Source organism: Olea europaea, chromosome 6 (genome assembly GCF_002742605.1).
Source record: "Olea europaea var. sylvestris chromosome 6, O_europaea_v1, whole genome shotgun sequence".
In the NCBI taxonomy this organism is placed as follows: Eukaryota; Viridiplantae; Streptophyta; class Magnoliopsida; order Lamiales; family Oleaceae; genus Olea; species Olea europaea.
Window position 1 is genome coordinate 13,411,636 of NC_036242.1, and position 17,522 is coordinate 13,429,157.

Consider the following 17,522-nt stretch of genomic DNA (forward strand, 5'->3'; position numbering starts at 1 on the left):
AAAACGCTGCAATGCGAAAACTACTGAAGTGCATGCACGGTCAATTGACCAACTCCTCACAAAATGAGGAGGTCGTTCCACTACAAAGAGAGGTGAATGTAGACATGGTTGCTAACTACGGTTGAATAACTGAGGAGATTGTGTTCCATTGGCTAACGCACCAAGAAGACAGGCCAGTATGTTTGATAAGCTTGGTCCTACAAGAAATAGATTGGGTCTAACCCCATTTCGCCCGCCTAGCCAGGCGCCCTCATATTTCCTTGAACAGGCCACATCTATTCAACTCCCTTTTAGAGGAAAATCAGCATGGACAACTTCAACTGGGAACCGCAGATGAGTTTGTTCTTAGATATATGCATCCCCCGTCTAGGAATAGGAGTGAAAGATGACCTGCACTAACTTAGATGTGGACCAATCAAGTATGATCACGCGAGAAAAAAAGGAATAGGCCAAGGAAAGCCCTCTCGCAGAAAAAAGGTGCTAAGGCATATAACTATCAGGCTAAAACTTCAAAACCCCGGTCGACATGAATCGACCTTCGCAGCAGGTCGGTAAACTAAGGACATAAACGCCACAAAAAAGTGATACGCTTTCTTCCCCATCCCATCCAAGAGATATAGTCAGGAGACAAAAGTCATAAGTGTTATCCTCATAAGAAAGACAAAGGCCTCATCTAAAAAAACGAGCGCCAATTTTGACCTCCTCGAATTGGCTCCTCCTATGGAAAGAGACACTAAGGCATATCATTGCCTAGGCAGCCCAATAACGTCAGCCAGTAGAAGCTGACCCTTCGACAGCAGCGACTGAAAAGTGAGATTTGTTGTCCTCTCCAGTCAAAACAAACCTCATAGAATTATATTACTTAAGAAAGTTTTGACTCAAAAGGTGAAGGTCGATCCTCCTATTCCGGGGCTAAAAACCTCAGCCCCATCCGAATAAGAGAATCAGATTAGGTCAAAAAGGGTATACCATTACCCTATGTATAGCCTCAAAACGAGCCATGTAAAACAAGTCTGTTCAAAGAAAAGATGAAACTACTTCGACTGAGGCGCCAAATGCAGAAAATGACATGGGAAGACCACACATGGAACCATCCACAAAACACGCAGACACCCTGGAAAGGAGGACTATGCACCAGCAGTCAACACAGCCTCGCAAAATCGAAAAATACGCACACAGCTTCAGATGGTGAGGGCCTTAGCTCCCTTTATAATGTATTTGAAGTAGGCAGTTTCGACACACAGCCTCATCTTCTTCAACAAAAACTTTGGGCAACATCTGCTATAGACACTTATGTAAATTTTTGTAAAGTTGTCTCGCTTTTAGATCCTCATTGTTTTAACATCTACGTTTGAATTTAGAATAATCGATAGCTTGTATGTAACGATAAGGTTATTATATTTCACGACCCCTTATACTGTTCTTACTAGCACCATTATACTTGTTATTTTACACTGTTTTCGGGTATGTTACATGACATGGTCTACTCCACACCACTAAAAAGAGGATACCTAAGCCCTAAGCAAAATGCATAGCATTTTTCGAGGCAGTTCATTTGAAGAAACAGAGGAAAGTAGCCAAAGAAGGGCATCAGCCCATAGAGGCACTTCAGAATGTTCCTTTGAAGGAACAGAAGTAGCCAAAAAATGGGTATCAATCCATAGAGGCACTTCAAAATATAAGCTTAAAACGTCTACGAGGTTCAGCCCAAGAGGAGGCACCTCGGTGGGAGAAGTTGGAGCCCGAAGGGGTCCACCTCAGGAATAAAGAAGCAGCCCTAAGGGTAGAATAACGAAAAGGGTTGGACCCTATAAGCCCAACCTTCATGAAAAGGTACAAAAGTCACCTATGAAAAGGGGAAAAAAACAAAGGAAAATTACATCAAGGCCACGGTCCTCTCAAAACACCCCCAACTACGAAGCAATAACGTTTTAAAGTCCAGTTCGAATACAAATTCGCATGAAAAGATACAAATTTTATTCATTACTACAAACACATTACAATCAAGGGCAATCAGAGCCACTTACAAAGCATTACAAAGCACTTGCAAGAATAATAAAAAATGATGAACAAAAAAGACAAAGCATAATCACTACATCAGACACATAAATCGCTGAACTTCTTCCTCTTATTGATGTCTGCCATAAGACTGGAACCTTTACAATTGCAAGGTCTGTTTGACCATGTTGAAACTCAAAGCTTTGGCTACAAACACTCTGCCTAGTAAAATGCTGGCAGAAGAGACAGCCTAACTGCCCAGGGGAGGCACTTTGGTACCAACCCCTGTGGATCCACATAGTGCGACCTAAGGCACTTTGAATGGAATTCACACCCTATTGCAACGTAATTTATTTAAAGTAATGAGCGACCCTCCACACTTCAGCACTGTTTCCAGTGCGTTTAAAGAATATTGTGTTTTCCATTTTTAAGAATCCAAGTATCATGTACATCGCACCCAAGGACCACCCAATTTGCACTCTCCATAGCATTATCCAAAACCAAGCAATCCTTCACATCAACTCTCCTCAAAACCCACCAAGTACAAGTATGATTTTTGGTCATATTGCGAAGAAACGAGACAAAACAAGTTACACCAGCAAATTAATGTTCAAGAATGAGTCTTTTATAGGCAAACACATGCATTTTTAACAGTCATATTTCAAAGACCTGGACCATCCAAATTTGGGTCACTTATAAACCATTCGATGAAACCAAAATTTTAGCTTCAAGGCCCAGATCAATACACGTGGAATACGTTGAAAATTGAGAGCATCGTCCTCCTTGGGAAGACCAAACGGCAGCATNTAATTGGCACAAAACGTTCCTACCTTTCAATCTTATTGTCGAAAATGTCCCTACCTTTCATTTTTTGACATTTTTATCCCTATATTCACATTTCTTTGCGCTAAACATCCTTTTTACCTTTTTGACATAAAATAACCAAAATGCCCTTCTACTTAAACAAAATAAAAAAAGAAGAAAAAAATTGCAACTATAAGCCCAAACTTTTCATATGTGCAAATTAGCTCAAAATTTTGGGAGGGGGGAGTCTTCCACACCTCACCCCCTCCCCCCACTCCCATTCCACTACCAATCAAAAATCTTAAATTGCTTCGTTTGAATGGTGTATTACAACAATTGATTCACTACATAGAGTCGTTACACTTTGAATTGTGTTCTAGTTGGAGCAATTTGTTGATTGTAGATGTGGAGGAACACCAATTGAAATGGGATAAAAGGGTTTTGAGTTTTCTCCCCTTTTTTAAATGAACTGCCATGTCCAGGCAAAATTGGGGAAGACTCATATGCTCATTAGATGCGCCAAGAGGAGTAGGTACCTGAGGTGGTTGTCCACGATCATGGTCCTATCGTCGGCACGAAAAATTTGCCTAAAAACTGCGAAATGGCTGTGTTCGAAGTTGCAACCCGTTTGGTTTGATTGGGTGAATCAAATGACATTTGAGGACCATGGACAGGAAGGTCTTGGTGTATATATTTGACTGGAATGTTAGGAATGGCATGAGTCTTATCGGAGCAGGTGGTGCTACCACGTATTTGCATTTGCAAGTTCAATATTTTGGCTTGCAATTTCTACCAAATCTGTTGGCGTGGTAATTAGATGTTGGGTGGTATGTGTAGAGGAGAGTGAGGGCTATCTAGAGGTATAGAGGTACGATGGTTTCGGCAATGGTTGGTCGGAGTTTTTTTGGTTTCAAAGTGGTGGTCGATTATAGGTGGTTTAGTGACTTTTTTTGAATTTTTTAGCTAATTTGCACATATGGAAAATTTGGGTTTATAGTTGCAATTTTTTCTTATCTTTTTTTTTTTTAAATAAAAGGATATTTTGGTCATTTTACTTCAAAAGGGTAAAAATGACATTTAGCGCAAAGAAATGTAGAAATAGGAGCAAAAATGACAAAAAAAAAAATGGGGACCTTTTCCACAATAAGTTTGAAAGGTATGAACGTTTTGTGCCAATTACTCATAATTTTATATATTGATTGATTATTTAATTTTTTTAATAACTTTCTTTAAGTTTGAGCATATAATAATACAGAACATTAGTGATTTTTTTTTTATCTAATATTTTTGTATTTTGATTATTTATTTTTCTGATTTAGGTGACTTATTTTTGTATTCTTTTGAAAAATACTTTTATTGACATGGAAAATATAATTCTTTTACCGTGTACAATTTTTCAAAAAATAAAATAAAATAATTTTTTTAAAAAAATTAAATAAATTATATAAAAATCTATAAAAAAATTAAAATTAAAATTAAAATTTATGAAAATTCATTAAAAGAATAACTTTCATTAATCCTGTAAAATCTATGAAAATTCATATACTAGAATTACTTAAAAAATATTTAAAATTTCCAATATATCATCTTATTTCCTTTCTTCTTTTCCTATTTTCGAGCTTTGCTTGTTGATTACCATGGTTTTCAAAATGCTGGATTAGAAAGTCAAAACCAGGGTTCTTCATTAACCCTTCCCTGTCTAGCTTTTAGGGCTTCTCGATGAATAAGAAGTATAACTAAACACTTGATTCCAACGCTTTCAGTTCTTGTTACATATAATTCGTTATAGGCGATGTTCCGTTAATTGCTTATAGACAGGGGATTGCACTTTACTTGAAAATTTAATGGGTCGCTCCCGTGGAAATTTCCGTGGTGAAGAAGATCCCACTCAAAGGTTCAGCATTAGTTTTATATCTTCAATATATATATTTTTTTTTTCACATACTGTCGATGCGTATGCACATTGTAGGTACTGGGTGTTGTATTCAGTGTTCGATTATATGGTTTTGTGGTTTTATTATAATTCTGCAATTCTTTGTTATTATTTTGAGTTGTTCTCTTACATCTTGATTATTTATTTTTCTGATTTAGGTGACTTATTTTTGTATTCTTTTGAAAAATACTTTTATTGACATGGAAAATATAATTCTATTACCGTGTACAATTTTTCAAAAAATAAAATAAAATAATTTTTTTAAATAAATTATATAAAAATCTATAAAAAAATTAAAATTAAAATTAAAATTTATGAAAATTCATTAAAAGAATAACTTTCATTAATCCTGTAAAATCTATGAAAATTCATATACTAGAATTACTTAAAAAATATTTAAAATTTCCAATATATCATCTTATTTCCTTTCTTCTTTTCCTATTTTCGAGCTTTGCTTGTTGATTACCATGGTTTTCAAAATGCTGGATTAGAAAGTCAAAACCAGGGTTCTTCATTAACCCTTCCCTGTCTAGCTTTTAGGGCTTCTCGATGAATAAGAAGTATAACTAAACACTTGATTCCAACGCTTTCAGTTCTTGTTACATATAATTCGTTATAGGCGATGTTCCGTTAATTGCTTATAGACAGGGGATTGCACTTTACTTGAAAATTTAATGGGTCGCTCCCGTGGAAATTTCCGTGGTGAAGAAGATCCCACTCAAAGGTTCAGCATTAGTTTTATATCTTCAATATATATATATTTTTTTTCACATACTGTCGATGCGTATGCACATTGTAGGTACTGGGTGTTGTATTCAGTGTTCGATTATATGGTTTTGTGGTTTTATTATAATTCTGCAATTCTTTGTTATTATTTTGAGTTGTTCTCTTACATCTGTTGTAAAGCTGTGATTTTTAGGGATGATTTGATTTGGATTTGTGTTTGATTTATCTCACCCTTTATATTTATCTTTGACTGGGAGCAGATGATACATGTCCATTTTGCATTATCAAGTGTGTATAATGATTGTCTTGTTGTGAGTATGTTAAAATTGAGTCTCCTTGAAACGAACAAATTTGTAATTACTTGCACAAAATTTAAAGAAATGTCATGCTGTCATTGGGCTAATCTATTTTAGTTTTACACGTGTTAGAATGGCATGAATAATTGTATATTCTTGTACTGAAGCCTCATGAAATTGCAGTTAACTGTCTTTTCTATCACAATGCTTTTGTACTTTCAGATCAAGGAGGAAAAAGAATGCATCAAGTGGTGAAAATATAGAGTCTGTTACTTCAGGTAATTCGCTTTCTCTCTAAGGTGATATTAATATTATTGCGTGAGAGATCTGCAGTTATCTTAGATTCTGATATCTTGTAACAGAGAGCAGCATAGTGATCTCTTGCCAATTATTGATGGAGTTGATGATGTATGAAAATTTAGAACAATAATGGAATTTTTGTATTTGGCTGTTTAGGTGGTCTGACTCGGTAGAGAACACCCAATCTAAGTTTGGTTTTGGTTGTGGGAACATTATAGTTAGGTGCCGGGCTTCTTTTACTGCATGTTTTACTTCTAACTTGTTTATCTCCTGTTTATGACATTGCCTCTTGTTTAATAAGGTCAAGGGACCAGTGATGGGAAAAGGGCTCGGTACCATTGCAACTATTGTAACAAAGACATCACGGGAAGAATTCGTATCAAGTGTGCTGTATGTTCCGATTTTGACTTATGCATAGAATGCTTCTCAGTCGGAGCTGAGGTTCATCCTCACAAAAGCAATCACCCGTACAGGGTTATGGTCAGTACTACCATCTGAAGATGGTACTTTCACAAAACTTAATGCAAAGAATCCACTATCCTAACTCTGAAGCTATTTATCTTATCAGATATTCTAAATAACTATGTTATTCCATTTGTTTTGACGAAAATATAACAATTTTTACTAGCAAAACATTGCATATATTGATTCGACATGAATATAAATTCTCTCAACAATTATCTTTTTATAAGTGTGTTTGCACAAGATATAGTACTACATATCTTGCAATTTTACAGTGGATTTTGGTGTCCTTTCAATTTTCCAGAAGAAAAGTTTGTTGTATATAGCATACCAAAGAAGGGAATAATGTGTCTTGTTCAATAGTGTCCCAAATATATTGCCATATGATCTTGTGTTTAATCTTTCTTGTTCTATATTCTCTTTTCCAATTATTCTATTTTTTTCCAAGTCATGTGACCTTCAATGCAAAATATTGCTGAAATATATCCCCTCATAGTGCTCATGATTTTGCTGATGTCATTGGAACAGGACATCTTATCATTTCCTCTCATCTGTCCGGATTGGAATGCTGATGAAGAAATGTTACTTTTAGAGGTGTTTTGTAATCTGATTTTAAGTGTTTGTCATCTCATTGATCAAAAGTAATCTCATTTCTCTTTTTGGAAGTGTTATCTCACATGGTTTCTATGTTCTGATTTTCATTATTTTATATCATGTACTAGGGGATTGAGATGTATGGCATGGGAAACTGGGCAGAAGTTGCTGAGCATGTTGGGACAAAGACAAAGGAAGTGTGCATTGAACATTATAGGAATGCTTACCTAAACTCTCCTTACTTCCCTCTACCGGTATAATTAATGGCAAAACTAGTCATGTGTAAGATTTGATTTTCCTTTCTTGAAAGTGATTCAAACATTTCATTTCTCAGGATATGACGCATGTTGTTGGCAAAAACAGAAAAGAACTGTGGGTCGCTCCCGTGGAAATTTCCGTGGTGAAGAAGATCCCACTCAAAGGTTCAGCATTAGTTTTATATCTTCAATATATATATATTTTTTTTCACATACTGTCGATGCGTATGCACATTGTAGGTACTGGGTGTTGTATTCAGTGTTCGATTATATGGTTTTGTGGTTTTATTATAATTCTGCAATTCTTTGTTATTATTTTGAGTTGTTCTCTTACATTTGTTGTAAAGCTGTGATTTTTAGGGATGATTTGATTTGGATTTGTGTTTGATTTATCTCACCCTTTATATTTATCTTTGACTGGGAGCAGATGATACATGTCCATTTTGCATTATCAAGTGTGTATAATGATTGTCTTGTTGTGAGTATGTTAAAATTGAGTCTCCTTGAAACGAACAAATTTGTAATTACTTGCACAAAATTTAAAGAAATGTCATGCTGTCATTGGGCTAATCTATTTTAGTTTTACACGTGTTAGAATGGCATGAATAATTGTATATTCTTGTACTGAAGCCTCATGAAATTGCAGTTAACTGTCTTTTCTATCACAATGCTTTTGTACTTTCAGATCAAGGAGGAAAAAGAATGCATCAAGTGGTGAAAATATAGAGTCTGTTACTTCAGGTAATTCGCTTTCTCTCTAAGGTGATATTAATATTATTGCGTGAGAGATCTGCAGTTATCTTAGATTCTGATATCTTGTAACAGAGAGCAGCATAGTGATCTCTTGCCAATTATTGATGGAGTTGATGATGTATGAAAATTTAGAACAATAATGGAATTTTTGTATTTGGCTGTTTAGGTGGTCTGACTCGGTAGAGAACACCCAATCTAAGTTTGGTTTTGGTTGTGGGAACATTATAGTTAGGTGCCGGGCTTCTTTTACTGCATGTTTTACTTCTAACTTGTTTATCTCCTGTTTATGACATTGCCTCTTGTTTAATAAGGTCAAGGGACCAGTGATGGGAAAAGGGCTCGGTACCATTGCAACTATTGTAACAAAGACATCACGGGAAGAATTCGTATCAAGTGTGCTGTATGTTCCGATTTTGACTTATGCATAGAATGCTTCTCAGTCGGAGCTGAGGTTCATCCTCACAAAAGCAATCACCCGTACAGGGTTATGGTCAGTACTACCATCTGAAGATGGTACTTTCACAAAACTTAATGCAAAGAATCCACTATCCTAACTCTGAAGCTATTTATCTTATCAGATATTCTAAATAACTATGTTATTCCATTTGTTTTGACGAAAATATAACAATTTTTACTAGCAAAACATTGCATATATTGATTCGACATGAATATAAATTCTCTCAACAATTATCTTTTTATAAGTGTGTTTGCACAAGATATAGTACTACATATCTTGCAATTTTACAGTGGATTTTGGTGTCCTTTCAATTTTCCAGAAGAAAAGTTTGTTGTATATAGCATACCAAAGAAGGGAATAATGTGTCTTGTTCAATAGTGTCCCAAATATATTGCCATATGATCTTGTGTTTAATCTTTCTTGTTCTATATTCTCTTTTCCAATTATTCTATTTTTTTCCAAGTCATGTGACCTTCAATGCAAAATATTGCTGAAATATATCCCCTCATAGTGCTCATGATTTTGCTGATGTCATTGGAACAGGACATCTTATCATTTCCTCTCATCTGTCCGGATTGGAATGCTGATGAAGAAATGTTACTTTTAGAGGTGTTTTGTAATCTGATTTTAAGTGTTTGTCATCTCATTGATCAAAAGTAATCTCATTTCTCTTTTTGGAAGTGTTATCTCACATGGTTTCTATGTTCTGATTTTCATTATTTTATATCATGTACTAGGGGATTGAGATGTATGGCATGGGAAACTGGGCAGAAGTTGCTGAGCATGTTGGGACAAAGACAAAGGAAGTGTGCATTGAACATTATAGGAATGCTTACCTAAACTCTCCTTACTTCCCTCTACCGGTATAATTAATGGCAAAACTAGTCATGTGTAAGATTTGATTTTCCTTTCTTGAAAGTGATTCAAACATTTCATTTCTCAGGATATGACGCATGTTGTTGGCAAAAACAGAAAAGAACTGCTTGCTATGGCTAAAGAGCACATTGAGGATAAAAAAGGTAACTTTTTGTTGATAGTCCTCTCTCTCTCTCTCTCTCTCTCTCTACACACACACACACACGCACGCACGGCACCTGTTTTTGTATTACAATGGGTTGACAGAAAGAATGAGGGGTGCATTAAATAATTCTGTTGGGCAATCTTTCTGGGTTGACTTCAATTGAGTGACGTCAGTTGGGCTGTTTAGTGGATCTGTGGATTGCAATCTATTGTTTAACAAAAAATATTGTATGATAAGGGTGTCCAGTTTTGAAGAATTTTAGTTATGCTTTTGGTTTTAACTGATAAAGGCATTGTAATTTTCTATTATTCTGAAGCTACGGGAGTACACCACTCTTCCTGTAACAGGTTATTCTTTATGTCTAATTGTTTGTTACAATGATTAGATAGAACAAGAGAACCCGTTGAATATAATAATTGATTATCACAATTACCATTTCAAGTTGTTAGTGAATCACGCTCTGCCGCTCTGGTTATTCTAAGTTTTCAACTTTGGGCTCTCGGCTTTTGTACATAAAACATAGTATAAGATGCTTTATATTATATTTTTCAAAGATATTGATCGTACTTTGGCTTTCTTTGCCAGGTGAACTTCCATTGAAGGAGGAATCCCCATTTTCTCCCTTAAGAGTCAAGTAATTGCTGTTTTGCATTTTTCATAAGTTGTATTTTTCGTTCGGATTCTATGTTCTGATATTTTGTATATACACTGTCAGAATTGAAAATTCCTACAAAAATGATCCTTCAGGTCGTTTGCCTTCTGGTTCAAATGGAGGTAACTATGCTTTCATTTGATTAGTAGCCATGTGCTCTGTTCAAATGGAGGTAACTATGCTTTCATTTGATTAGTAGCCATGTGCTCTTGTCTACCAATATCAGTTTAATTGATGTTTATTGCGTGCCTGGTTGACTTGTTGGATTTAGGATCCATTTTTGTTACCGACTAAGATCCGCGACCTGGGTCCGAACTGAATATGAAGATCAGAAAATAAATAGTCCCAGGTTGAGTTATCTGATACAATGAACTTGGGGCCCAGATTTGGTTAAGATCTATGCATATTGGGATTTGGATTTAGTTATTGCATAATGAGAATTTGATTCGTTCTGTCTAGATCCACATAGATCAGACCCATTGATAGTCTGTTTCTTGTACAACAGAAAGAGATAGTCATTTATTAGTACAAATATTGCAGGAATTGCAGACAATAAAATGGCATCCAACATGGTCCAGGTCAAGGATCAGCCTGATTCTCTAAAACTGAATGGTAACCTGATTTTTTTCTTGTTTTATGCTGTGTTTGAATTCTGATAGAGTTATAACTATATGTTTAATTCTAAATCATATGCTTCCTAATTTCTTGCAGATCATCTATCAGGACGGAGTTTTGGCAGCAATAAACCTAAATCTGCTGAGGATGAGGTTCCTTCTTTGATGGAGTCGAGTGGTTATAACCCAAAAAGACAAGAATTTGATACTGAATATGATAATGATGCTGAGCAGTTGCTGGCTGATATGGAATTTAAGGAAACTGAAACTCAAGAAGAGCATGAGTTGAAATTACGTGTGCTCCGTATATATTCAAAGAGGTAATCCATTATAGTCCAAATTTTTATAACTGATAGTTGTTTTAGGGTTCGTTTGATTACAAAAATGAAATTTGGGTGGAAAGAAAACGAATTTCAGGGAATTGAATTGCCTAGAAATTGTTTTACTGGGAATTGTCAATTATTGTGTTTGATTGGTATAATTTTTCACGTGAAAAATGTTAAAATAAAAGTGTTTTTTGGTGTTCGTTTGATTTTGTTTTACATGAAAATGTCAATTAAATGGATAGAATTTACTGGTATTGGGAATTAAATTTTTTCCATTGCCAAAAATTTTAAAAAAATTAAAAAATTTAAAATCATTTATTTTTTTGTGTTCGTTTGACTTTGTTTTACATTAAAATTGTCAATTAAAGGAAAAAATTTTATACAATTAGGGATAGAATTTGTTTCCATTGCGCAAAAAAAAAAATAAAAAAAAGGGTAGCAACCTAGAAAATGAATTCTCACCTTCATTTTCATCAATTGGTGGAAAATGACTTCGGTGGCATCAAAGTTGGCAAATGAATTCCCTAGGAAAAAAACCTATAAAACATCCATTTTTGGTTTAGGTTGGAAATCAAATATCATTTTCCATGGAATTCATGCCTATCAAACATGGCCTTAGTAAAATTGAGTGAAGGAAAACAATTCAATCTTTTTCATGTGACCTGGACCCATTTTTATGCTCCATATCAGGGGAAGTTAAGAACAAAAAGAAAAGAAAAGAGAATAGAATGTGATTATTTTATGTATAAACATGATTACTTTGCGGAGCAATAAGAAGTAAACAGTTAGTTATTTGCAAGAATATGGTTAATGAGTAACCCAATAATAAGAAGATCCGTTTGATATGATTAAATTATATTCTGATATCATTAGTTCATTATCATAAGTTTTGGCTCATGTCATATCTTCGAATTCACTGTTTATCGGATTGTTGTCAGACTTGATGAGAGAAAACGCCGGAAAGATTTCATTCTTGAAAGGAATTTGTTCCATCCTAGTCCATTTGAGGAGGAGTTATCTCAAGAGGAAAAGGATTTATGCCGACGATATGATGTCTTCATGCGTTTTCACTCTAAGGAGGAGCATGAAGAATTACTTAGAACTGTTATATCAGAACATAGGATTCTGAAAAGAATTCGTGAACTTAAGGTATATCATATAGCAATGACCCTTAACTTTATTTCAACGTGCAAATAAATCTTGGGAATTGCATGATTTTTAACTTGTTTTTATACTCAATAAAGAAACAGAGTTTGTGGGGGCATATTTTTTCTCATGATTTGGTATGGGACTGTCCCTTTGTTTGCAGGTAATATGTTTCTGAATCAAACAATCAATAGTTGATTGTTGTCATATTCTTCTAACTATTTGCATTAGTGCTGTAGTACAACAGCCACTAAGCATTTCACAGTGGCATAGTTTTTCAAAACCATCTCACTTATAGGCAGGATCATAAAGAATCCGTTACTTTGTTAAACCCATACACTACCCTCTACCCAATTTAAGAAGCAAGGATGTCAATAATTACTCTGGTTTACAGTTTAACCTCAAAAAATATTTAGGTTAGGACTGGGATATTAATTTATTGAGGTTATACTGCATAATATTGTCAAAATTACCTTGATCCGTAATTTCCGATTACCAAGCAACAATAGTCTGAAGTGGAGGTTGGTTAAGGAACTTTGGAATGTGTGACAAATATTTATTTGGACTGCAGCTAAAGTAAAATCAATATTTAGTTGACTTCCAAAAATGGATGTGCAGGAAGCACGAGTGGCTGGATGCCGTTCCTCTGGTGAAGCTGACAGATACCTTGAACAGAAAAGGAGAAGGGAAGCCGAAGACCGTGGTCACAGAAAGGAAAATTCTCATGCTGGTCCAAGCAGTCAGGAAAGTCTCAACGTCCCAGTTTCATCGGATTCACTTAATACATACTCAAATACAACATCTGTAGGCCACTCTACTTCGGCATCCCTAACTGATTTGGATTTTGTGTCATTATCTGGCGCAGATTTACTTTCTGAATCTGTAAGTATGCAATTCTTGTTGCTACAAAGCAAAAGCAGTTTGGCTTTGGGCTTCTTGCCCTTTAATTAATTTTATCACTGCAGCTTGGTTGATTGACTAGTTTAAAGTCTGATGTAGCATCTCTAGATGTTTGCAGTCCATTCATTGGTCGAAAATAAGGCTTCATACACAGCCCACCTTAATTTTCAGAATCGGCAAACAAGCGCCTATTCATGGTATCTGATTATTATTTTCTGGTTTTACTGCATTATCTTTGCAGGAGAAACAACTGTGCCGTGAGATCAGGTTACCGGCCCCTCATTATCTTAGAATGCTAGAGTTCATGACAATACAAATGATGAGCGGCAATATTAATCAGAAATCCGATGCCTATTCCTTCTTCCAAATTGAGCCAACAAAAATAGATAGAGTTTACGATATGCTTTTGAAGAAGGGAATGCTTCAAGAGTGAGACCCCTTGTCGGCTCCAAATGAAATATCCATGCAAATTTTTGGTGATGTCCATTTGGTCCCCTTACATGTCTTATTAACCAGCTGTAAAATCAACTTTATATTATGAATTATACTGTTTTGCGAGAGGAATTTAACACCTTTGTTGACAGATGAAGTTGTAGCAAAAAAATGATTGGATGGCAATGTTGACTGTTTTTGAAACAGTTCAATGATGTAACATCATATGGCATTCAGTCATCCTAGGTGTTAAAATCCTCTGGTAATTTAGCAAGATTGTTATATTATTATTCTTGATGGGTGGTGCAGATTGAATTTCTTGTCTACTCCCGTACTGAAATACAAAGAATCATAATTAAAAGATCTGTATCAGGATGTATTGATCATATGACTTAACTTCACGAGTGACGTGATTGGAGCTGATATGATAAGTGGCGAGTAGAAAACGCTGTTGGCCAACTCTTAGCAAAGATCGTTTGTCTCTATTTTGTTTCAACTTGGTTACTAATGTTGTACTTTTGCCTTTCGTGCGGGTCGGAACTTACCCGACAAGGAATTTCGCTACCTTATGATCGAGTCAAAAAATATTCAAGTTATAAAGTATGAACCACCCACTTGAACTAGATCTTCCGATTCTCGCGCTTAAAGATGGATTGGCAGGTTTCGAAGTGGGTCCTATGCCTAAATCGGATGGTGACTAGAGTCAGACATCTATGTTAATAGATAGTAAAAACTCCATACAGTTGATCTTTTGAACTCATTTCTCATGCTTGCCTGGTTTTGATTTGGCTTGCTTTTTTCCTCTTTCCTTGCATTAACTAGATTTGTTCTTGAAACGTTATGTGCTTTTTCAATTGAGATGGGATGATACTTTGAATCGTCTATTCTATTTGAGGGATAGCAGCAACTTGTGGAAGAGGAAGAGGAAGAGGAAGAGGAAGAGGAAGAGAAGCACGATGCCTTCCTCGTCATTAATATGTTTGCTCACAGCAATTGTAAACTCTCGGGAGAATCGATGATTGCATCTTCGTTTCAGTTACATTTGAGTCTTTAATTTCGTTAGTATAATTAACTGCAGATCTGATTTGACAAACTGCAAAGATGTAAAAGATACATCAATAGAATAAGCTGCAAAACACTTGTAATCTTTATACATTCTTCATTTCCAAACCTTATTAGGAGGGATGACTGCAGGTGTAGTGACTCGTTGATGAATTTAAGATTCAAGTAGCATAAAACTAAAAGTCCATAGAGGTGTGTTAATTTTAAAGCTATTTATGTAAATTTACCATGTCAAAAAGTTTATGAAAGAATAGCAACAAGTCTTTGTATCTAGGGGTGGGTCAGATCAGTTATGGTTTAAGCGATCAAACAACCAATTAATCGATTCAAACAGTTGATACATACTTTTTTTTTTCTTACTTTTTAATTTTTAGAATCTGATTATTAAGTTAAAAAAATAAAATAAAATAAAAAAAGAACTTAACTATTTCTATTGTCCATGCATCTTATAATGTTATTTATAATTAGCATCTGCATTAGTATTTTATGTGTCAGTTTGTTATTTGAGGTATTAATTTTCTATAATTCGATTGCCTCAAATAACAAGCTGCGTTAGTTGGGCTTTCCCTCTTCTAGTTGTGCGTATATTACATTATTTAGGACTCGTAATTAGATTTATTTATTTTTTTTCCACGTGATGGTGCTTGTTAAAATCTCTACCCGTCAATTTCAGTATTTTTTATTTTTTTATTTTTTGTGCAAATGGAAATTGGATCGAGAAAGCCATTATTATTATTTTTTATTTTTTTTAAGTCATGGTTAAATGGCAAGAGTAGCCTACTAGCCTTGCTTTCATTTTGGTATAATTTTTTGTTGGTAAATTATTGGATATGAAGGATGGCTTTGAGGATAAAAAGCTATCGTTTACATTTTGTCTTCCATTGATCTACAAGTAATTTTTTTTTTTAACTTGGATTAGTGTCCAAATCGATGAACCAAATCAAACCAACCCAACCAAAATCGTGCCTCAACCCGTGGGTGGGGGCAGTGGGGTTCACTACTTCCACACTAAATTTGAAATTCAAAATTTTGCAATAAATTTTACACAAAATTTTCAAAAAAATTTCTTACAATTTTCAGTTTTGCCCCACGACTCTATTCCGTTGGCTCCTTCTGCCCCGGCCTATTTCTCTCCACCATTTTATAACTTGTAGTGTTGTTTATGTCAATTCCACCAGTCAAAAATTACCCCATACTCCCTGCAGGCCCCTTTAATCTTCAAAAGATAAGGCATTAAAACGAAATAGAAACCACCACCACCCATCCAATTCACTTCATCAATTTATTTCAAGAAACCTGTTCTGATATCGGAGGTGCTCAAAGATGCAAAATCTAAGGCTTAATCTCCATTTCAAGCATCCAAATCTCAGCACTCCAACTGCAAATCTTCTCTCTCTCGTCCCAATCAAATCCAAATCACAGTTTAAATACCCAACAAAAAATGGATGCTCACCACACATTCCAAAGACTATAAGCATCCCTAGAAAAAGAATTAGTCATCCCAGAAATTCAAGCCGTTTTCAAAATTCCGACAAGCTAGAAAATTTCTCAAAAGAAAGGTTTTTCCCAGTAAGCTCAGAAGAATACTCAAAACTTGTAATTTTGGGGACTGTTTCTGTAGGACTTGTTATTTTTCTTATGGGAATTGATGAGCAAAAGGCTTTGGCTTTGGGGCCTGAAGGGCCATTGATGGAAGATTTTTGGGATAACATGAGGAGATATGCACTGTATGCTTTGACAGTAAGTACTGGTGTTATTTACACTGTTTTTCAGCCTATTTTTGAGTTGTTGAAGAATCCCATTTCTGCAATTCTGGTCTTGACAATAATTGGAGGAAGCATTTTCATTGTTTCCCAGGTTGTATCTGCCATGGTTGGTCTGTCTGATTTTTCTTATGATTATAGCTATTAGAATCAAAGTGTTCATTCAGATGGGGGCTTTTGGTTTTGTATTTTTAGTTTCAATGTTGAATACTTTTCATATTTATATATGAATATTACCAGTAATTTGAGTGTTCCCCTGCATAGACTTAGTGGTATTTGTACTAATCTCATATTTATCTATTTCATTGAAGTTCACATCATTGCATGCATAAATTAATTGTGACACATGGAATTTCTTTTATTTATTTTTAAATGGAATGATGAGTTTAATTCATATTTCTTATTGGTATAATCCTTGTAAAAGGTTTTACATTAGAATTATAGACGGAATAATTAGAAATCATTTAAACTGATGTACCTTATCTTGTTGATCCCCGTCCCCTTTTCACATAAAATGGGGAGATGAATTGGTGTTTTTATTTGAGAAATTAGAAGGGTTACAACTAGACAGATGATTTCACGAAGCAGAGCTACGACAATCTGCTCCAAATTTATACTTAATGTCACATGATTCCTAATTTGATTTTATCTCACCATAATAACTCAATTTCATATAATGTTTCATCATGATATCCAATTTCACATAACGTTTTATCATGATATCCAATATCACATTACGTTTCACTGTGACCACCTAATTTCTTTTAAAAAAAATAAATTAAAAACTTATTTTAAAAATAAAAACTCATTACCGTTACTTAGAAAAATAAAATAAAATAAAAAGTTTTTTTAAAAAAAGTTTGTTAAAAAAATGAAATAAAAAAAATTATTTAAAAACCATTTTTAAAACAATAAAATAAAAACTTATTTTTAAAAACATATTTTAAAATATAAAAAAATTTATTTCATTTTTTTGAATTTTATGTTTATATATATGCAAAGTTACTATTTTACCACTTTTAAAAT

The 17,522-nt window shown here is 34.6% G+C and overlaps 2 protein-coding genes across 5 annotated transcripts; both read left to right on the forward strand.

Moving 5' to 3' along the window:
• Positions 1–4,395: 4,395 nt before the first annotated feature.
• Positions 4,396–14,057, forward strand: LOC111395904 (transcriptional adapter ADA2b-like). 4 transcript variants are annotated; one of them, XM_023022121.1, is made up of 13 exons: positions 4,396–4,696; positions 5,980–6,035; positions 6,359–6,537; positions 7,048–7,113; positions 7,242–7,367; positions 9,524–9,599; positions 10,187–10,235; positions 10,317–10,375; positions 10,794–10,865; positions 10,965–11,187; positions 12,132–12,342; positions 12,958–13,221; positions 13,481–14,057. In XM_023022121.1, the coding sequence occupies exons 1-13, from the start codon at positions 4,647–4,649 to the stop codon at positions 13,670–13,672; spliced, it is 1,623 nt and encodes a 540-aa protein (XP_022877889.1). In that variant the 5' UTR covers positions 4,396–4,646; the 3' UTR covers positions 13,673–14,057. The 4 variants fall into 4 exon arrangements, with proteins under 4 accessions (XP_022877889.1, XP_022877888.1, XP_022877891.1 ...); XM_023022120.1 differs by lacking the exon at positions 4,396–4,696 and adding an exon at positions 5,160–5,459; XM_023022122.1 differs by lacking the exons at positions 4,396–4,696; positions 5,980–6,035; positions 6,359–6,537; positions 7,048–7,113; positions 7,242–7,367 and adding exons at positions 7,487–7,535; positions 8,056–8,111; positions 8,435–8,636; positions 9,124–9,189; positions 9,318–9,443.
• A 1,859-nt stretch (positions 14,058–15,916) lies between these two features.
• On the forward strand, positions 15,917–16,816 carry LOC111395906. Its single transcript, XM_023022124.1, has one exon. The coding sequence runs from the start codon at positions 16,057–16,059 to the stop codon at positions 16,642–16,644; it is 588 nt and encodes a 195-aa protein (XP_022877892.1). The 5' UTR covers positions 15,917–16,056; the 3' UTR covers positions 16,645–16,816.
• The last annotated feature ends 706 nt before the right edge of the window (positions 16,817–17,522 follow it).

Bases quoted from the DNA above. Each gene is read 5' to 3' on its own strand.
- LOC111395906 (XM_023022124.1), top strand. From the start codon at position 16,057: ATGCAAAATCTAAGGCTTAATCTCCATTTCAAGCATCCAAATCTCAGC.
- LOC111395904 (XM_023022121.1), top strand. From the start codon at position 4,647: ATGGGTCGCTCCCGTGGAAATTTCCGTGGTGAAGAAGATCCCACTCAA. The intron at 6,036-6,358 runs GTAATTCGCTTT...TTGTTTAATAAG, and splicing joins TATAGAGTCTGTTACTTCAG to GTCAAGGGACCAGTGATGGG. The intron at 12,343-12,957 runs GTATATCATATA...ATGGATGTGCAG, and splicing joins AAAGAATTCGTGAACTTAAG to GAAGCACGAGTGGCTGGATG.